Source organism: Elgaria multicarinata, chromosome 4 (assembly GCF_023053635.1).
Source record: "Elgaria multicarinata webbii isolate HBS135686 ecotype San Diego chromosome 4, rElgMul1.1.pri, whole genome shotgun sequence".
Classification (NCBI taxonomy): Eukaryota; Metazoa; Chordata; class Lepidosauria; order Squamata; family Anguidae; genus Elgaria; species Elgaria multicarinata.
Window position 1 is genome coordinate 148567603 of NC_086174.1, and position 22967 is coordinate 148590569.

At 41.6% G+C, this 22967-nt stretch overlaps 1 protein-coding gene across 1 annotated transcript in view; it reads left to right on the top strand.

Moving 5' to 3' along the window:
• The window catches only part of PCSK2 (proprotein convertase subtilisin/kexin type 2), a 230149-nt gene that overhangs the window by 113626 nt on the left and 93556 nt on the right, over window positions 1–22967 (top strand). Inside the window, exons 3-4 of the mRNA XM_063125359.1 lie at window positions 10250–10363; window positions 14276–14384. Of these exons, the coding sequence (XP_062981429.1) occupies window positions 10250–10363; window positions 14276–14384 (223 nt within the window). The remainder of the gene's footprint in view (window positions 1–10249; window positions 10364–14275; window positions 14385–22967) is intronic.

Genomic DNA, 22967 nt, shown 5'->3' on the forward strand with positions numbered 1-22967 from the left:
AATGCACTTTAATCAATGGGAGAAGAATGTGTAGATTTCCAAGATGTGGATATTTGATTCACACGTTTGGTAAAATATGCACAAAAATATGCATGGATTTTCATGCAAAAGGGAAAAGCAAAACAAAGCTCATAATTGGATATGGACTTAAGTCGGAATGAGCTTTGAGATGGAATGTGGAAATCTTGAACAAGTTTGGGTTTTGCTGATTCGCACATCTCTAAAATAGGAAGTTTGTGTGAAAGATTTTCCATTAATGTGGGATGGATGGACACTGAATGTAGACTACACTGATGCACTTGGGCCTGAATCCTGATAGGCGTATGTAGCCCATAGGGCTTTCCATAGTGTGTGCAGGTGTGTGTGGTGTGGTGTGTGAGAGCACACTCTTGCATTCTAGATAAAGTTGGGTCTACCTGAGTACCATCCACTCTACCTTGACATGCCATCTTCACCTTTAAAGCCTGCCACTCCATATCATTTATTGAACCTTCAATGTCATGCCCTTAGAATAGGTTAGGAAAGGCATTGGAATTAATTCATGGTGGTTACACATATCATGAGCAGCAACCTGGTGCCCTCCAGTTGTGTGAGATTACAACTCCCTTCATTCCAGCCATCATGGCCAATGGTCAGGAATGCTGGGAGTTGCAGTCCAGCACATCTGGAGGGCACCAGGTTGGGGAATGCTGGTCATAAGTATGAACCTCGTCACATGCTATTCACCCTTTGTAAGTCAATCCGGCTAAGGTTTAAAACTGTCCACATGCAGTTCACATCTGTCCAAAACATTTTCATTTCCTCTATAACTTGCTTGTTGTGGTCATGAAATCATCCTTCATGTAAAACCTTTAATCCTTTTCTGAATCCTTTTTAGTGCTCTACCTCCATAACGCCTTGTGACATGGTAGTGTTCCACTGGTTCATTATGTGCTCTAGTGTTTTCTGTCACCAGCTGAAAGTTTCCAGTTTTAACAATTGGGGATCCCTTTTTGCAAGAGCATAAACACCAGCTTGTGACTCACCTTCTCTTAAAGATTCAGTGTCCAATTTATCTGTGTCATTCCACCTCTGGTTTAGCTCCTGACTGTACTGATTAAGCACTAACAACCCAATTCTGAGTTCACTTACTTGGAACTTTCAGTCATTGCTACATTACTATGGAACTATTTCCTTACTACCCAGAATTCCTCTCACCCTTTTAATAAGAGCAAAGGTGTATTGATGGCAGCCCACCTTTACTTCAAGCACAGCGGAAAGGCAAAAGGTTTGGGACGCTTCTTACTTAAAAGCAAGTGTTCTACATCAGCATGTGTTAATAAATACCTCTATTTCAGCCTTCCCCAACATGGTGCTCTCCAGATATTTTGGATGGCAAGTCCCAGCATTCCTGACCAATGCTGGCTGGGATTGATGGGTGTTGAAGTCCAAAGCACCTGGACGGCACCATGTTGGGCAAGGCTGCTCTCTTGCAACCTTACCCTATGGCTAGAATTCTCCTGTTCATCTTTGCTGTGCTTGCCTCCAAAAGACTCGTCACTTCTCCCTATTATGGCTTTTTGCTAAGTGTAGGGTGACCATATGAAAAGGAGGACAGGGCTCCTGTATCTTTAACAGTTGTATTGAAAAGGGAATTTCAGCAGGTGTCATTTGTATATACGGGGAACCTGGTGAAATTCCCTCTTCATCACAACAGTTAAAGCTGCCCTCTTTTAAATCAGGTCACTCTAGTATAGCTCCTGCACCTTTAACTGCTGTGATGAAGAGGGAATTTCACCAGGTTCCCCATATATACAAATGACACCTGCTGAAATTCCCTTTTCTATGCAACTGTTAAAGATACAGGAGCCCTGTCCTACTTTTCATATGTTCACCCTAGCTAACTGTAGAAGGACAACTGTGCTCCTAAGACCCTTATAATCTGGTGTCAGGTACTACCTCCTCTCCTCCCCCCAAAGACCACTTGCTCTCTGCTTGTTCACACACTACAGAATTTTGCCCCAGGCTGGGCTTAGTGTGATAGCAAGGGAATGGGGATGTCCCTCCTGACACTGGAAATCCCTGTAATGCCAAAGAGTAGGGGATATGATCAGGTCCTCATGGCTTTACCTACTCCACAACAGTTGTCATTACTACCCTGTATGTAACCCTGGGGACTTTGGCCTGGATCCAAAGAACCACACAATTAGTTCCACATAGTACCTACCTAAGGCCATTTTGGGAGTTGGCCAAAACATCAACCCTCCATGACACATGATGACAAACATCTCTAAAAACTGAGGGGACCTTTCAACGCACTTTCTGATATGAAGTGGAAATGTTCAAGGTGGGTGGGGGTGGGAAGCCAAAAATTATACTAGGTATGCCCAAACCTTGGTTACACACCTAGCTTATTAGATCCCTTCCTGTAGTTCCGAAAGAAATCTACCTTCAACAAGCTATTATTCCCAGAATTATTGGGTGGGGGATGATAATTAAAAACATAAGAAGGGGTGAACTGGATCACCAGATGCCTATGGGAAGCCCACAAGTGGGACATGAATGCAATAGCAACTGGTACTCAGAGACATGCTGCCTCCAATACTGGAGTTAATATATAACCAACATGATATGTATCCATTGATAGCCTTATCCTGCATCAGTCTGTCTAATCCCATTTTAAAACTGTCCAGGTTGGTGGCCATCACCACATATTATGGTAGCAAATTCTATAGTTAACTATGTATTCTCTCTGAAGTACCAGTTAAACTGGTATAAAACCAATACAGGTGGTCAGTTTTGATATGTCCATTCTATGGTTCAATTTCTTCCACTTCTTCCAATTTCATTGTGGACAGTTTGACTAGTATAATGTCAAGATTCCCCACCCACCCAAATATAAACCTTTTATTTTTCATAAAGTTCATGCATCTAGTTATTTTGTCAGGTTGAAATGAACAGGTAAAGGCTTGATAATGAATCTATCTATCTATCTATCTATCTATCTATCTAATCATTTTATTTTAATTTTTCATTATCAAAGGTTGCATTCAAAACAAGATGGATTTTTTTGGAACTTTCCATTTGGCTGTTCAAGAAAATAATTGGCTGCCGTTAGGGGAAAAATAACCATTAGGAAAGATATCCAAGTGTATCTCTGATCTATAACCTACTCCATTCAACCACTGAAGTTCAAATGATACTTATGAGAATAGAATCATTAAGTAATAGATGAACCAACCCTCAGCAACTTGGTTCCCTCTGGATGTTTGGGACTACAACCCTCATCATCCTGAACCTGATGGCTGGTGCTGATGTGAGTTGTAGTTCAAAACATGGGGAGAACACCAGATTGGAGAAGGTTGGGATAGACCTTAATATTAGATGACTCTTGGTGGCTTCCTAAAGCACTTTCCCCATAGCATCAAGTGTAATGGCCTGCCCAGGAGCAACTTGTGCTATTTCTGCTTAGGAACAGCAGAAAGCATATGAATGATCAAGGACCATAAGGAGTCCTGGTGATAACTAGGAGAAGCAAATGATGGGAAAGTATGGATAAGTAGCACAATGGGATGTGGGCACCTGTGCTTGCTGAAAGCACCGCAGAATAGAAGAGGTGAAGAACATGGCAGGGTAGCATCTGAACCTTGTTCAAGCATCCAGGTGTGTTGGGGGCCAGGTGTGTGTGTGCATGTTGGCCACCCCTGATGTTCCCATGTTTTACATAAAGATCTAAAGGTAGGTTCCTTTCAGATCTTCTCCTTGAATGCACAAAGGTTAAGGGTGAGGGGGGGCGGAGCTTGACGGCCATGGTGCTGGTAAGGTTTTTTTAATTCTGTAACCGGCCTCTCCGGGAAAATCAATTATCTCTTTTTAAAAGGGCATAAATCTCAAAGCAACACGATGGAAAAGGACTATGAATATTAAGTGTTGAAGTTGCTGATATGGTGTAAAGTTTAAAGGACGTTTAAAGTGAGATTTTTAAAGCGACTGGAGGAACGTCTCTGTTTATGGTCAGCTATCTTTCGCCCATCTCTGTGGAAAACGAAACTGGCTGCTAGTCACAGGCAGTTAATGGTTTGTTTTTGTTAGAGACGCAGACTTGATTTATGGCAAATCTCACTTTTTACTGGAAAGCGAAGAGCTGTGAAATACTGGCTATTTAGAGTGAAAGTAACTCAGACACAGATTGACTGAAGGACGGTGTGCTAATTGAGTCGAGGGGGGAGGTGCTTCGCAGTTTTGGAGTGTCAGCAGCGTTTGGAGGGGAGACGGCCGTCTGCTGATTCGGGACTTTGTTTATGTTTGTTTCGGTCTCCCCCAGTGAATGCTGTTTTGATGCGTGGTGGAATTCCCCCCCCCCAAAGAAGAAAGAGTGATTAAGTATTGGAGCACAGAGAGATAAAAACAGACTGCTAGAAGGGAGCTGGGAGTTACGGACGAGATTTATGCCCTATGTCGTATATCAAAAAGAAGATTAAAAAGGAAATTGCAAAAGTTAAGTGGTCAAAAAAATGACCCAGTAACCATAATCTCTCCCATCTGGAAGAATTAGTTTCTGAAGAAGAGCAGGGAAGTACAGACTCAGCAGAAGAATTAAAGATGGCTGAAGGTGGAAAAGCAGCTGACAGTCAGCCAGCCACCTTAGCCGAAATCAAAGCTGTTATTGCAGAAAACAACACAATCATTTTTAAAAAAATGGATCAGCAAACGGAAAACTTTAAACAACAGATGTGTGTGTTAGCTGATAAAATTTCGCAGAACAATAAAGCTATAAAGGATTTGGAGGCGGGAGCAGACCTGATCCAGAAGAAACAAGAGGCTTTTGAAAATTCGACTAATGTGCGGTTCCAAGACCACGAATTAAGGCTGATAGCGGCAGAAGATCAAAATCGCCGTTCAACGCTTCGAATAAAACATTTAATTCAAACGCAAGGAGAAAATTTGAGAGAAATCATCCTGAATTGGTTTAAAGAGTTGATGCCTGATTTACAAATAGAAGAAAGTGAAATTGACGAGTTCATAGAGTGGGGGGGGGCAAAATTACAAAGGGGCTACTAGAAATATTTTGGTGAAATTTGGTAATTATTATAAAAAAGAGCAAATCATGAAGAAACTGAGATCTATGGCCCAGCTACAGTATAAAGGCAAATCAGTGCAAATATATAATGATCTTTGTCAACACACATTGAATTGGAGGCGCAGTGTCAAGCCAATAACTGAAATATTAGTGAAGAAAAAAATTACATATTCGTGGGGTTATCCTGTCTTTTTAAGATTTACATATGGAGGGGGAGAGCACAAAGTAACCTCTCTGGATCAGGGTAAGGAGTTGTTGAAGAGTTTGGGTCTGTATGAGGATGCAAGTGTGATTGGAACAGGTGGGGGGGAAATGAGGCTGGGACATCTGGGGTGTAATAGAAATGTTAACTGTACTATGAGATAATTGTAGATAGAAATATTAAGCATAGAAACCTTGCCGGCCAGGCGCAGCACTGCCTCCCCCCCTCCCCCTAGAGTAGATGGCTGGAGTATTAGACTTATGGGGATTTGGGGGGGAAAGAGGTGGGGAGAGGGGAGGGGGGAAGGGGGGATGGTAGGGGTTAGAGTTAGGGGGTTGAGGGTTATATTATGGTGTTTGTGTTTTTATGTATGTGAATTTGAGTTTCAGAGCACAAGGGATCAAAAGAGAATCCAAAAGGGTGAATATGGATAAAAAAATAAAAGTATCAACACTCAATGTTAAAGGTTTGGGGGCAGTCGTGAAAAGGAGGAGAATAGAACAAATGTTTAATAAGGAAGGATCTGACATTATAATGATGCAAGAAACACATCAAGGGTTCAAGAATACAAATATGATAAGGATCAAGTGGTTAGCTTATTATGAAAAATCATTGGGGACTTAAAAAAAAATGGAGTGGCCACTTTGATTTAAAAAAAAAGTGGATTCATTTTAGAAGCCATAAAAAAGGATGATAGTGGTAGATATCTTATGATAAAAGGTAAAATTGAAGGAAAGGTATATACATTAATTAATGTTTATGCCCCAAATGAGAGACATAGAGAGTTTTTTATAAAATTATTTAAAGAAATCGAAGAATTTAAGGAGGGGTATGTTATCTTAGCTGGGGATTTTAATATGGTGATGGATAACAGATGGGACAGGTCAAACCCCACTAATGTTGAAAAGAGGAATAATATCACTATATTGAATAAGTTAGTAAAAGAAAATGATTATGTGGATTCTTGGCATTTACTTAATGGGGTTAAGCCTGGGTTTTCTTATTACTCCCCAGTTCATCATACATACTCCAGGATAGATCATATATTTGTCTCAAAAGATTTTGCAACTAAGATTTGTAAAATGGAAATGGGGGTAATAAAGGTAACTGATCACGCATTGCTAAGTCTAGAATTTGCAATTAAGAAGAATTACAAGGAGGCGTATAGATGGAAATTGAATACAAAAATATTGAAATATAATAAAGTGGTAGAAAAAATTCAGAAGGAATTGTCAGAGTCATGGGAAATTAATGAAAAGGGAGGAACAGTTGGGTCAGTCGTTTGGGACACCATGAAGGCTGTAGTAAGAGGAATTTGTATTAGAGAAATGTGCAGTTTAAAAAGACAACAATATGCAGAGCAGGAGAAGCTAGAGACAGAAATTAGAAGTTTGGAGGAAGAATATTGGCAGTGTAAAAATAAATATAAATTAGTAGAAATATAAGCTAAGAAGAAACAATTAGAAAATTTAAATTTAGAGGAGGTCCAAAAAAATTTAATATATATGAAAAGGGAGTATTTTGAAAATAGCAATAGGAATTCCAGATTGCTTGCCAGGCTCACACAAAAGGAAAAAGGGAGAAATGGGATAGAAGCATTGAAGGATAATCAAGGGAATTATTGTTATACAATGAAGGACAAAATAAAAAAAATTCAGAAATTTTATCAGGAATTATATAAGGGTAAAGAAATTCAGAAAGAGAAGTTGGAGGAATATATTGGAAGGTATATAAAGAAGGGAATAAAAGTACATAAAGAGCAAATGGAGAAGGTAATAACTCAAAGAGAAGTTGAAGATGTAATTGATAATTTGAAAGTGGGTAAATCACCAGGAGCAGATGGTTTAGGATCAGAATATTATAAAGTTTTTAAAGAGTTTTTAGTTCTGAAATTAGTGAAACTTTATAACGCTATATTATTAGGAGAGAAGATACCAGAATCATGGGAACATTCATTGATAATATTAATTCCAAAACCAGATAAAGATTTGACTATTCCCGATTCATATAGACCTGTCTCATTAATAAATCAGGATGCTAAAAAAAATTCATCTATTTTAGCTAAACGGCTAAATAAATGTATAGCAGAATATATAGGAGAAGATCAATGTGGATTTGTGGCAGGAAGGCAGATGCATAGTTTAGTGGGAAGAGTTTTAAACGCAATACATGCAATAAAGAAATCAAATATTAAGGCAGGAATTTTGGCATTGGATATTTTTAAGGCTTTTGATTGTGTGAGCTGGCAGGCACTGAAGGTTATTGTAGATAAAATGGGATTTGGAAATAAATTTAAAACTATAATAGAACAGTTATATTCCCAAAATACAGCTGTAGTGGTGGTAAACGATGGACTCACTGAAAAGATACGACTAGCCAGAGGTACAAGACAAGGATGTCCACTCTCGCCGGTCCTGTTTGTAATGGTTATGGAAGTATTGGCGAATGCATTAAGGGATGACGGAGGGATAGAAGGAATTGGAGAGGTAAGGGAAATAAAATTGAATATGTTTGCGGATGATACCTTACTGACTATTAAGAACCCAATAAGAAAAATAGATAGAATTAAATCTCAGTTGAGAGAATTTGAAGAAGCTAAAGGGTTAAGAATAAATTGGTCCAAATCAGAGATGATTTTGTTTAATTATACTAAGAAGGAAGAAAAGGAATGGGAACATAAGGGAATAGAAATGAGAGTTAAGGAGGAGATTAAATATTTGGGAATTAAAATTACAAAAAACCTAGATAATTTAGAAAAGGAGAATTTAACGAGATTAAAGAAAGAGGTAATAGAAAAATTGGAAAAATATAAAAGATTAAATCTATCTTGGTTTGGAAGAATAGCACTAATAAAAATGAAGATTTTAGCTAAAATTAATTTTGTGTTTAGGATGTTACCAATAAAAATTTCAGAAATTGAGATAAAAAGTTGGCAAAATATTATTAATAAATATTGTAACGGAGGAAAGAAAGCAAGGGTAAATAAGAATAAATGATATTTAAGCCAAAAAAAGGGAGGATTGGGTCTCCCAAATATAAAATTATACTACGTAGCAAATAGATTAAGACATATTGTAGAAGAAATTATAGGAGTAGGAGATCTATATTGGATGGAGGATAAAACTACAAGTAATGTGGAGATGAGCTTGGAAAATGTCTTTTTCAAGGAAGGAGGGAGAAAATGGGTTGAAAGTATAGATAATCCACTCCTGAGGTCTCAATGGGAAATTTGGAGTAAATTTAAAGGGAAGCTGCTTCCGAGCAACTCTCCCTTAGCACCGGTAATAATGTTAAAGAATTTCCCAGAGGAACTGAAAGGTAGATTAAGTAAAATATTAAAAGAGAAAAACAAATTGAAATTAAAGGATTGGTTAAGAGATATAAATACAAGAGAAGATATGGAAGATTTGTTAAAGGAGAAAAAATTATCTTGGTTAGAGTATGGGCAATTAGAACAATGGAATAAAAAGTGGATTAAAGATAATAGAGTTTGTAGAGAAATGACGAAGTTTGAAGAGTTAATAGTAAATAAGGAAAAAGGTAAAGGAGGAAGTATAGTTTTAAAAGGGTTAATGAGCGAAATATATAAAATATTGTTAGAAAAGGAGTTAAGGGATAGTTCAGGGAAAATGGTATGGGAGACAGATTTGAAGGTACAAATAGGGCGACAGAGCTGGGAGGGACTGTGGAAACAAAGAGTGTTGAGAAGTATGTCAGTGAGAATAAAAGAGAATTATTTTAAAATTTTGTGGAGGTGATACCTAACCCCGATTAGATTGAATAAGATAAATGATCAGCATTCAGCAAATTGTTGGCAAGGTTGTGGGGAAAAAGGAACGTATTTACATATGTGGTGGGAATGCAAATATGTACAAAGATTATGGAAGATGGTGTTTTTTGAAATTGAAGAAATAGTGGGAATGAAAATAGAACAAACACCAAAGATTGCATTACTGTCACTATTTGAAGATATAAAATGTGGAAAAGAAACTAAAGAGCTGATATCGAGTTTGCTGACTGCAGCACGATTGATGGTAGCTAGGAACTGGAAGATTCAAGGGGAATACCTTTTTGAAGAATGGTATAAAGAAGTATGGGATATAGCTATAATGATAAACTGACTTGTAATATTAAGTGGAGAAAAGGTATAACTAAAATAAATGAATTTGAAGGAATCTGGAAACAGTTCCTAATATTTGTGTTTACTAAGGGAAGTGGGAAACCGCCAGCAGAAGAAACTATAAGATTTTGGAATCAGGAATAGATCCCGAGGTGGAGGGTGCACTTTTATGTTAAGAATGATTATGTTATGGTATGATATTTTATAGTTAATATTTACTCAATACATATGTACTCAACATTTATTCAACATGTATGTAGTAGTTGTTTTGATGTTTTCTATATTGTAATGTTGTATGTCTAATTAATGTGGAAAACTAATAAAAAAATAAAAAAAAAGGTTAAGGGTGAAAGTGGTGTTGGAGCTGCCACATGGGGTGGAAAATTGGGGGAGGCCAGGTTCATGACCCTCAGCCCCTTACTCACTTTGTGCCTTCATGCATTCTTGCTTAATGCCTGAGAAGGGCTCTAGTAGTAGCTCTCAGAAAGCAAAACTGGTATTTAAGAATTTTGCTCATGCGTTTAGTTTGCCTTTCCTGAAAGGACCATATAAGGGCCCAGATTTACCCTGGATCAACTGTGCTTACCAATGTGGAGTTCCCTGCCCCCTCCTTTCCAGGGCAGCCCCTCCAAACTCCTGAAAATGCTACACAGAGAATAAGTATACCCTGTTGAATGGGATGAGCTGTGTTTGGGGGGGAGGGGATCCCCAAAAATCAGGCACAGGGGCCTTCCGTGAGCAGGGGCCTTCCTCTCACAGAAGGTAGATCCTGGATCCAACTTCTGGCAAGCTAAAAGACAGTGCCATTATTCTTTAACAAATACCAATGCTGTGTTAAATACCTTTCTTTTAACATTTACCATTGCAGGTAAAGAAGGCTGTGCAGCAAGAAGGCTTTGGCCGGAGGAAGAGAGGATACAGGGATATCAATGAAATTGACATCAACATGAATGATCCTTTATTTACAAAGCAGTGGTACTTGGTAAGCAGCAGTAAAGCTTCTTAGATATTTTTTCCCACATCAGGAAAACAATCACAGAATAGAAGGGGGGAGGGAAAGTTATTCTATGCCCTATTATATTGCTCTATTATTTCGAATATATTTTTGGCATGACACAGCAAACATTAAGCTCTTTTAAAGGGATGATTCATATAGCTATTTTATTGTTTTTATTGCTATTTTATTGTTTTACTCTGTACAGCGCCATGTACACTGATGGTGCTATATAAATAAATAAATTATTAATAATAATAATAATAATAATAATAATAATAATAATAATAATAATAGCTCAATGGGTAGAACACATGCTTTGTATGCAGAAGGTTGCAGGTTCAATCCCTGGAATCTCCAAGATGAAACCCTGGAGAGCCGGTCAGGATCTACTGCTTTAAAATGGTTTATAATGGTTTTGACAACTGTTGGGGCCCAGGACACGCTCCATATTCAGTTTTCGAACTGTTTTCGAAATGTTATATCCTACTTGGTGTAGATTTGGCCCCGGTCAGTGTCAACAATATTGGGCTAGATGGACCAGGAGTTTGACTCAGTAGAAGGCAGTTTCCTATGTTCCTAGGATAGGGGCAGCTGTTCTATGGCTTTAACCTACACTGTTTTCAAAAGTGTTGAATCCAGCAATCACGTAAATAGGGCCAATGATACATCTCTCTCCCACTTGCAAAAGACCTTGTATCTTAACTGTATATATGTATGGAGAACTGGGAGATCAGCTGCTTCCTAACCGCCAACCCCCCCACACCCCACACACCCAGCTTCCTGCAGCCAGGGCAGGATGTGGGGCAGTGGCCTTTTGCCTTTCTTTCTTTCTTTCTTTCTTTCTTTCTTTCTTTCTTTCTTTCTTTCTTTCGGCCAGAACTACACCAAGCAGGATATAACAGTTTGAAAATGGTATACGGCCTGTGTCCTGGGCCTGAACAGTTATCAAAACGGTTATAAACTGTTATAAAGCAGTAGTGTAGATCCTGCCTCTTTCTTTCTTATTTTTGCCAGCAGTTCTTTATTTAGTTTCAACATAAAAAGTATTAACAGGGAATTAGTTATACTAGCTTCAGGCTGCTGTAGTTAGGATGTGTGTGTGTGTGTGTGTGTGTGTGTGTGAGAGAGAGAGAGAGAGAGAGAGAGAGAGAGAGAGATTGTTGGGAGAACAAGAGAGTTTTGGATCCAGCACATCCAAGGCTATTCTTCACATGCCCCTGGAACACCTCATTTTGGCCCCTCCATATGGCCTGTGGTCCCAGGAGCCTCTGATGCAGATGTTGTTGGTGGATATCAATGATTAGGCAGATACCTGTGGTCAGGTAGATAACTCCTTTTGGTGGGAGCTAGGGTTGCTCTGCAACGATGTTCCGAAGGAAGAGAGCCATGTCATTGGCTAAGTAGTTCCTGCATTCAGATGATGGCAGAGCTCCATGGGGAATTAGCTACCACACTGTCAGCATTGCATTCATATCAGCCCTTACTTGCCATTTCTTTTAAGGCAGAGATAAATCTCTTTATATAAATCAATGGGGCTGAAAAGGGTCCGGACTCTGCTTGTGCTCTGCTATTATTAGAAGAAGACATTTTCAGTTTCAGCAAGCCCTTGACTGTATTGCTGTTTATGTTATTGCATGTTAGTTCTGGCTCTCTTGATGTTTTAGGCTGCGATCCTATGCATGTTTAGAAAGAAAAAAGTTCAACAACTCCCAGTATGACCGTTATTTATTTATTTATTTATATATATATTTATATAGCACCAACAATGTACTTGGTGCTGTACAAAATATACAAATAAAACAGCGATACCCTGCCTAGAGGCTTACAACCTAAAATCACATTAAAACATATGACGGGGGAAAGGGATTCACAAAACAGAAATAAGAGAATAATCATAGTAATAAGAACAGTAAATCAAGCTAAAATACCATCTAAGCCTGCTGTGCCTTAGATGCCGATTTTAGCGTTGTGCGCCTTAGAATCGAAGCAATATGGTAGATGCAAAAAGACTCTATTCCATTAAAAAGGGTCTGAAACATCCAGTCTCCTTAGCTTTATTGCTTTTCGAAAGCTGAGCAAGCAGGGCTTTCTAAGTTTGCTTTGCTGGCTGATTGGAGCCTACAGCGCCCCCCGTGCAGCTCCGGCCCTCGTCAGCCGCGCCAGGAAGACACACGGCTCCAAGAGTCAGGGAGGCTCACCCCCCCCAAGCACCGGGTCCCGTCCCCCCTAGCCGCCGCGCTGGGAAGCGCCTGTCCCACCTGGAACCCCTCACGCCCGCGGAAAAACCTGTGCCCAGAGGCTAAAGAAGTGCTGCTCCACCGAAGCTGCTCTCACGCGGCAGCTCCAGTCGTCTCTCTCCTCCACGTGCCGGCAGGCAGCCAAAAGAGGAAGTTCCTGCAGCAGCCGCGAGACGGGACAAGGAGCTGGGAGGGTAAGCACCTGTTTTTTGCTTACCCCTAAGCCTCCCCCAGCCCAGTGGCCCCAAAACCCAGCTCTTTCTAAGAAATTCTACTCATAAAAGATGTTCAAAGAAATTTATTTTTTCTTCTAATCAAAGCTTTTTTTCCCTGTTGGTGGCACTGAAATTAGTGTGCGCCTTAGAATCGATGGTGTCTTATAATCGAAGAAATACGGTATATATTGCTATGTTGCTCTGGATGTTCTTTTTGCTGCTTTGAACAAACACATAAACCCCGAGTGTTTCTTTGAAATTTAATTTGCTTTGACCTGAGAAGAATGGACAGTATGACCGTAGCTTATGGCATGCCCATTTGTATGGCAAATTAATTTGTGCTCTTGGCCTTAGATTTCTGAGGGGAGAAACAAGGAGATTGACATGTTGCCTTTCTTAAAAGACAGGAACCAAAACGTTCAAGCATGCCTCAAAGCTACATCCTCTGCTGTAGAAGCCCTTCTCCTCACTCTCAGATGTATGGATGTTGGTTACAGATATTCAGCAGTGAGAAACATTCTGCATGTGTTCAGAGACTGAGGCACTGGCATTTTTATTAGTGCTTCATATGATCAAGAGCTGAACGCTGGCACTCAAATTAGATTTCAGAGCCAGAGCCCTAGTGTGGAGAATGTGGGAGATGTTTTTCTTCGTCTCTCAAAGTACTATAACCCGGGGTCATCCCATGAAGCTGATTGGTGGAAGATTCAGGACAGATACCGCCCAGGGAGCTTTGGCTATTGGGAAGTATAAAAATACAATAAATAAATAAATAAATAAATAAAGTACTTCTTCACCCAGCACATAGTTAAACTATGGAATTTACTACAAGACATAATGATGGCCAGCAATTTAAATGGCTTTACAAAGGAGTTGGATAAATTCATGGAAGAGAAGGTGATCAATGGCTACTAGTCCTGATAGCTATCATAGAATCATACAATAGCAGAGCTGGAAGGGGCCTACAAGGCCAATGAGTCCAACCCCCTGCTCAATGCAGGAATCCACCCTAAAGCATCCCTGACAGATGGTTGTCCAGCTGCCATTTCCAGTAACAGAGGAATGTGCCATTTCCAGTATCAGAGGCAGTAAGCCTATGTATACCAGCTGCTACGGAACGTGGGTGGGAGAGTACTGTTACACTTGTGTCCTGCTTGTGGGTTCCTGGTCAACAGCTGGTTTGCCACTGTGTGAACTAGATGGACCTTTGGCCTGTTTCAGCATGACTCTTCTCACGAAACCTCTTGCATTGTGTCCTCTATGAGAGTTGTACTTTATGCAACATCCTATGGATATTCTGGCTCCTTCTGGGCTGCATTCCCAAGCAAACGAGAGAGATTTTTTAGCAGATGAACCAGGTGGAATCTCAGTGGATGTAAACGTTCTGCTTTGTGCCAAGCAAATACATCTCGTACACTTTTTTTGTTTGTAATTTGATTCATTAGATCAACACTGGGCAAGCAGATGGGACTCCTGGACTTGATTTGAATGTGGCTGAAGCGTGGGAGCTGGGTTACACGGGCAAAGGAGTAACTATAGGAATCATGGATGATGGTAAGTGAAAAATGTAAAATACCCTGACACTCTGAATAAATCCCCCCTTAATGTAACATGTGAAAGATGCAATTTAAAATTAAAGCTTTCTACTGTGACTCACCCTCTTCAAAACACTGAGATTTTAATGAGAACGTTACAAGATATTCAGCCATAATTTTTAATAAGAAACCATCCACCATAGGTTCCCTGAGGGTATAGTCCATGGATATTTATGATCCCTTTATATCAGCCAACGGGAGAGAATTTTAAGTCATGTACAGTAGCCGTCAGCTTATTTTGCTGGTTTAGAAAAGGCCCAGCAGAACTGAAATTGAATGTAGTTCCATAGAAAAAAATGATGCTGTATAGATTAAAACTGTTATGCGGTTTTAGGGCAATGTGGAACGATGATCATGAAGTCACCGCTAGATTTTTTTTTTTAAAAAAAATAAAGTGATTTGAACATGAGAGATATTTTTACACTGGTCTCCATTTACATTAGATGACATTTCAAATTTGCGCTGTAAGCTTTCTACCAGACTGCTAAAAATAAATGGCAAAGTAGCTGTGCTGGAACAGATCCACAGGGACCTATCCTTGCAACTAGATACACCACAGGGGAAATAATACCGCTTGTCTACCCATCACATCATCCATTTGCACATGACTCATAGCTCTCTAGATGCTTTTATTTGGGTCCACAGAGTGGCATGTTACATTTCACGGTGACTGTGCACAGCTGTCCCCAGTCTCTGTTCATATAAGCCTTAAAGGAGGACAGGACCTGGTTGACTGGAAGAAGCATATGGACTGTAGAACAGAAACAATATTTCAGGCCACCTAAACAACAGCAATGTGTTTGGACCAATGAAAATCCTGGAGACGGCTTCTCTTGCACTCCTTAATTCCACTTATTTCAAACATGGACATTGTTCATAGGATTTCTGTGACTGGCATAGACAGAAACCCTCCCCACAGAAAGGTAGAGATGCGTGAGGAATTCGGCTGCTGAGAATTCCTTTACAAAAATGTCCTGATCCACACCTAGCAGACTAATGCACAGCCTAAAATTTAGCTAAGAGATTTTTGCCCCAGTTCTCTGAGTGTTTTGACACAGATCTTGGTGTCAAAACACTTATCAAAACATAGGTTTCAACATAGAGCTGCAGATAAAGGATGCAGATAAAATCTTTTAAGCATTCCTGGATCTGTCCTATGGTCTGGTTGACTGTTCAAAGTTGGTTTTAGATATACATTAACTTCACATATATTGTTTGTGTTTTTTCTGTCACTGGCTTTTTAAATCTTGTATACTAAACTTTAATGATTCTAATCTTTGCAAACCATCCAGAGAGCCTCAGCTATTGGGGTGGTGGTGGTGGTGGTGGTGGTATAGAAATGCAATAAATATGATTCCCTGTTTTAAATCTGGTCACTCTAGTATAGCTCCTGCAGCTTTAACTGTTGTGATGAAGAGGAAATTTCACCAGGTTCTCCATATATACAAATGACACCTGCTGAAATTCCCTTTTCAATACAACTGTTAAAGATACAGGAGCCCTGTCCTCCTTTTCATATGGTCACCCTAAAATACATGAGTTGGAAAATGAGAGAAACTGAGAGAAAATACACCCCACCCCCAAACAGATTAAGGTGGGAACGTAATGGATTTATGGGTAAAACCATGAAAAAGTGACACAGTACAGAAATTGATGGATTTGGCCTTCCCTTCCCAAAGGCCAATGGTTAACAGTGAGAGGCCTAGCATTATTATTATTATTATTATTTATTTATATAGCACCATCAATGTACATGGTGCTGTACAGATAACACAGTAAATAACAAGACCCTGCCGCATAGGCTTACAATCTAATAAGTTGTAGTAAACAATAAAGAGGGAAGGAGAATGCAAACAGGCACAGGGAAGTGTAAACAGGCACAGGGTAGGGCAAAACCAACAGTGTAAAGTCAGAACAAACTCAATATTTGAAGGCTATAGGGAAAAGAAAAGTTTTGAGCTGAGTCTTAAAAGCAGTGATTGAGTTTGTAGTTCTCAAGTGTTCTGGAAGAGCGTTCCAGGCGTAAGGGGCAGCAGAAGAAAAAGGACGAAGCCGAGTAAGGGAAGTGGAGGTCCTTGGGCAGGCGAGAAGCATGGCATCAGAGGAGCGGAGAGCCCTAGCGGGGCGATAGTGTGAGATGAGAGAGGAGAGATAGGCAGGAGCTAGGCAGTGAAGAGCTTTGAAGGTCAGTAGGAGAAGTTTATATTGGATTCTGAAGTGAATTGGAAGCCAATGAAGAGATTTCAGAAGTGGAGTGACATGGTCAGAGCGGCGGGCCAAGAAGATGATCTTAGCGGCAGAGTGGTGGACAGACACCAGCGGACTGATGTGAGATGAAGGAAGGCCAGAGAGAAGAAGGTTGCAGTAGTCCAACCGAGAGATAACCAGTGCGTGAACGAGAGTCTTGGCAGAAGAGACAGACAAAAATGGTCGAATCCTGGCAATATTATACAGGAAGAAACGACAGGATTTAGCTACTGCCTCGATGTGAGGAGTAAAGGAGAGCGAGGAGTCAAATATAAAGCCAAGACTACGAGCTTCCTTGACCGGAGTAAGCGTGACATCGTTGACAGTAAGGGAGAATGAGAGGTGAGGAGAAGGTTTAGGAGGAAAAACTAGCAGTTCAGTCTTTGCCATGTTAAGTTTCAAACGACGATGAAGCAGCCAGGCTGAGATATCTGAAAGACATGCCGAGATACGATCGTGAACATCTGGAGAAAGTTCCGGAGATGAAAGATATAATTGTGTATCATCGGCATACAGGTGATATTGGAGGCCGTGAGATTGAATGAGCTTGCCCAAGGGCAGCATGTATAGAGAGAACAACAACGGGCCAAGCACCGAGCCTTGCGGAACCCCAACTGAAAGGGGAAAAGAGGAGGACGAGCTGCCGTTAGCCGACACGCTGAAAGAGCGACCCTCTAGATAGGAGGCGAACCAGTTATAGACAGAGCCACAGAGTCCAAGGTCGTGGAGGGAATCTAAGAGAAGATCGTGATCAACCGTGTCAAAGGCTGCGGTTAGATCAAGGAGAATAAGAACAGAATAATGGCCTTTAGACTTGGCATGGAAGCAAGTACCTTCTACTTGTCTCTTCTGCCCCTATAAAGCATCCTTTTAATTACTACAGTTGTAAGACTATTCCTACCTAGGCCTTATCTACACCAAGCAGGATATTGCACTATGAAAGCAATATATAAAAGGCAGGAGCCACAGTACTGCTCTATAGCAGAATTGAACTGTTGGGGCCTATTGACACATACCATATACTGCTTTCATACTGCTATATCCTGCTTGGTGTGGCTCCTGTCTTTTACATACTGCTTTCATAGTACAATATCCTGCTTGGTGTAGATTAGGCCCTAGTGTCCTGCTATGACTGGGCCAAGCTCAGTCCTGGGGCAAGTCTGCTCAGCAGATGTCAGGTGGAGATCAGAAGTACAGTCTTACAATTCAAGTTGAAGGGGAGTCCAAAAGCAGGGTGTGGGGCAGAGATGATGTCAAACACAATCCAAGGAACTGGGTCTTTTCAGGAGTCCTTGGGTCACCAACATGGGAGATCAGTACAAAGAAGAAGCAGGTCAGGAAAACTAGGCTGCAAGGTACTGGGAGCTGAAATAAAGGTGTTGTTCCAGCAACTAGCAGGTTTTAACTGAGAGCTTATGTAGTCAAATCTCCCAGTCTAAACCCAGGTAGAGTTGCAAGTTCTTTAGTCCTGGCATCAGAGTCTCCCTACTTTTGAGGAGACCCTTGTTCTTGAGCAGCCCTTTATTCTCAAGGAGCCTGGTTGCTGCAGCTTTGCTTCTGGGTGGCAGCCTGTGACTCCACCTTCTGACACTGGTGCCTTCTAGGGCTAAGTGGATGTTTGGCCTTCTCCTCTGAATCCATGGGTACCCCCCATCTGAAGGTTCCCCAGGGAGTATCATTGCTGAAGGCCCAATGCAGCTTCTCTGCAGCTGCTCGAAGTGCCCGGGGTATCACTAGTAACGAGCCCTCCACAAGGTCTTTATCCTCTGCAATATCAGGGTTCTCAGCAGAAGAGTCATCCTGGCCCAGTTATGGGGTGACGCATGACAAACTAGGGAATCTGACAGCTCCGTATTGTTCTGGTGCCTGCTCCAGGATGAAGGGGAAAAGGGATGGCTTGGCAGCCTCCCCTTTCCTTTGACAGAACTGGCCATGTGTCAGTCTGGAATTTTTTAGGCCCAGTCTGCTATATCTGCAGGCAAAGAGGAGCGATGGGCCAAATGGTGATCCTCCATAGGCCAAAACTGGCCTATGGGCTGCCAGTTGCCAAAAACCATTTAATACTGCAGAAATGAAGGAATAGCCCTGGGGTTGTGATAGAAAGAGGCTGAATAATGGCCAAACTCTCACTTTGCAGTAAGGTATCTGAATGGCAACTCTTGCTCCTAACGTCTTGCCTCCTGCCTCCTTCCCCTTTGCTTCCAGCCAATTAACAAAAGAGCACAAATACCATACGAAAGTATCTGAGCTTACAAAACATTTATTATTATTATTATTATTATTATTTTGAAGGTAACTTTTATCCTAAGCCAAGTATTCACATAGTCCACTCCAGGACTCACTACTATGGTATTGATTTGTGTGTGTGCAATTCTATAAAAACTAGGGGTGTGCACGGACCCCCCGCTCCACTTCACTTGCAGATCCGCCATTTTCCGGATCGGGCCGCTCCGCCCCGCCCCCGCTCCGCCCACTTCCGCTCCGCTCCGCCCAGAGCTCCGGATCCGGATCCGGAGCTCCGTTTCCCCCCCATAGGCTTGCATTGAAAGCTAAAAAATTATACAACTTTTTTTCTGTTCAAGTTAGAAACCTCATGTTTGGCACCATGACACCTCATGGGGATATACACACGCACGCCAAGTTTCAAAGCAATCCCATCATCCCCTGATTTTTGGCGAATTTTTGAAAATCGGGCACCCCACACACAACATCCCTGCGAAGTGGGCAGGGGAGGAGGGAGGGAAGGCAGGCAGGCACGCAGCTGGCATTTCTGGGGGCATAAGGAAGTGAGCCAAGGATAAGCCAGTAATGCATATAAAATGGAATAAATCAATCAATAAACAAAGGAGGGGTGGAATTAAAAGCAGCAGTGTTGCTCAATAAACAGCAAGAAGAATTTTTTTAAAAAGGCTATATCTGTCTTTTACCAGCAATAGGGGGACGTGCCCGGGGGAGGGGGAAGTAGCTGCCAGTTTAAGACACTGACAGCCACCAACAGCTCTGAGAAGAAGTAAAACGCTCACTTCGACTCATAACAGGCATTGCTCCACCACTGAAAAGTGACCATTCACTTCAACTCATGATAGGCATTGCTCCACCGTTTACTCTCTTTGGAAGGCTATAATGGCCTTCCAGTGCAGGAGAGAGTGGGGGCACGTCCACGATGAGATGCCCTAGGGGAGCTCATCCCCTTGCACCACATCTATTCAGTTGTTCACCAAGGTTAGGGTGGGGAGCAGTGCTGTGTTTCTATCTCTTATTCTTGGCTTAGTATATGATTTCAGGTTGTGTTTGTGCATTTGGTGGGGCTACTGTGTTAAAAAACACGGGGAAAAGCCCGTTCAGATGAAGAAAGAGAAGTTTCCCAGAATCCCAAGTTACCTGTTTTGCCTATGCCCTCCTCCAACTTTGGGATCATCATGACCGGGAGCTGACTCTGCCCCCCAGCCCTTTGAAAAAGGTATTTTTCCCGCCGATTTTTTAAAAACTTCTAGCCCGCGACCCGTACGATGCAGAAAGTTGAGAGTGGTCTCAAAATGACCCCCATCCATGACTCTCTGTGCACAAGAATTTTCAGAATGATAGCTTAACCCCCCCCCCAGTTATCCCCGATTCTTTCCCTGAATGCAATCCTATGGGCGAAAAGCCGAAAACGCCGTTTGAGCCGCGCGGTTGACCCGATTTTCACAAAAATATAGCACGCGACCCAGACAATGCAGAGAGGTGAGAGTGGTCTCAAAATGACCCCCATCCACGACTCTCTGTGCACAAGCATTTTCAGAATGATAGCTTCAAAAACAACGTAGTTATGCGCGATTATTTGCCGCAATGCAATCCTATGGCGAAATGTTTTCAAGATGGCGACCGGAGCGCTCCGCCTGAACTAGGAGCTCCGAAAAATGGGCACTTCTCTTCGCCTTGCTTCTAGGGGGTCCGCGGTCCGCTCCTACTCCGCCTCTGGGTAAGGCGGAGCAGGCCAATCCGCTACTGCTTCTACGCTCCTAATCGGAGCGGAGCACATCCCTAATAAAAACGGCTGTGATGAGAAGCCATACAAGTGGAGGATAAGTAAATATAGCAAGGAAGGTGTAATTTGAAATGGAGGCCTTTTGCAGAATTCCACTGTGCTAGCTACAGGGAACAAATATTACATTGGTGCCGCGGAGGTGGAATTGGCTTTTTATCCTACTCATCACGTAGTTCAAAAGCACGTCTTTTGTTCTCTCTCTGTCACTGTTCTAGCCCACTTGAGTCCAGCTGTCTTAACATAGAATCATAGAATCATAGAATAGCAGAGTTGGAAGGGGCCTACAAGGCCATCGAGTCCAACCCCCTGCTCAATGCAGGAATCCACCCTAAAGCATCCCAGACAGATGGTTGTCCAGCTGCCTCTTGAATGCCTCTAGTGTGGGAGAGCCCACAACCTCCCTAGGTAACTGATTCCACCATCATACTGCTCTAACAGTAAGGAAGTTTTTCCTGATGTCCAGCCGGAATCTGGCTTCCTTTAACTTGAGCCTGTTATTCCGTGTCCTGCACTCTGGGAGGATCGAGAAGAGATCCTGGCCCTCCTCTTTGTGACAACCTTTTAAGTATTTGAAGAGTGCTATCATGTCTCCCCTCAATCTTCTCTTCTCCAGGCTAAACACGCCCAGTTCTTTCAGTCTCTCTTCATAGGGCTTTGTTTCTAGACCCCTGATCATCCTGGTTGCCCTCCTCTGAACACGCTCCAGCTTGTCTGCATCCTTCTTGAATTGTGGAGCCCAGAACTGGACACAATGCTCTAGATGAGGCCTAACCAGGGCCGAATAGAGAGGAACCAGTACCTCACGTGATTTGGAAGCTATACTTCTATTAATGCAGCCCAAAATAGCATTTGCCTTTCTTGCAGCCATATCACACTGTTGGCTCATATTCAGCTTGCGATCTACAACAATTCCAAGATCTTTCTCATTTGTAGTATTGCTGTGCCAAGTGTCCCCCATCTTGTAACTGTGCATTTGGTTTCTATACCCTAAATGTAGAACTTGGCATTTATCCCTATTAAATTTCATTCTGTTGTTTTCAGCCCATCACTCCAGCCTATCAAGATCACTTTGAAGTTTGTTTCTGTCTTCCAGGGTATTAGCTATCCCACTCAATTTTGTGTCATCTGCAAATTTGATCAGCGTTCCCTGCACCTCATTGTCCAAATCATTAATAAAAATGTTGAAGAGAACTGGGCCCCCGACTGAGTCCTGCGGCACCCCACTCGTTGCCTCTCCCCAGTTTGAGAAGGTTCCATTGATAAGTACTCTTTGAGTTCGATTCTGTAGCCTACTGTGAATCCACCTAATAGTTCTTCCATCTAGCCCACTTTTAGCTAGTTTGTTAATCAGAACGTCATGTGGTACTTTGTCAAAACTTTGCTGAAGTCAAGATATATGATGTCCACAGCATTCCCACAGTCCACAAGGGAGGTTATCCTATCAAAAAATGAGATCAAATTTGTCTGACAGGATTTGTTCTTGACAAGTCCATGTTGGCTTCTAGTGATCACTGCATTGATTTCAAGGTGTTTACGAATTGACTTCTTTATAATCTGCTCCAGAATTTTCCCAGGGATGGATGTCAGACTGACTGGTCTGTAGTTCCCAGGTTCTTCCTTTTTGCCCTTTTTGAAGATGGGGACAATGTTAGCCCTCCTCCAGTTGTCCGGCACCTCACCCATCATCCATGATTTTGCAAACATAATAGACAAAGGTTCTGAGAGTTCTTCTGCTAGCTCCTTCATTACTCTAGGATGCAGTTCATTGGGCCCTGGAGATGTAAACTCATTCAAGGAAATTAGGTGTTCTTTGACCATTTGTTTATCAATCCCAAACTGCAATCCTGCCCCCTCAACTTCTGCTTCACTATTTCCAGGGGTGTCATAGACCCGCTTTTGGGAGAAGACCGAGGCAAAGTAGGAATTGAGCACTTCAGCCTTTTCTTTGTTGTTATTATTATTATTATTGTTGTTATTATTATTATTATTATTATTAATTTATTTATATAGCACCATCAATGTACATGGTGCTGTACAGAGTAAAACAGTAAATAGCAAGACCCTACAGCATAGGCTTACATTCTAATAAAACCATAATAAAACAATAAGGAGGGGAAGAGAAAGCAAACAGGCACAGGGTAGGGTAAACAGGCACTGGGTAGGGTAAAACTAACAGTATAAAGTCAGAACAAAATCAAGTTTTAAAAGCTTTAGGAAAAAGAAAAGTTTTTAGCTGAGCTTTAAAAGCTGCGGTTGAACTTGTAGTTC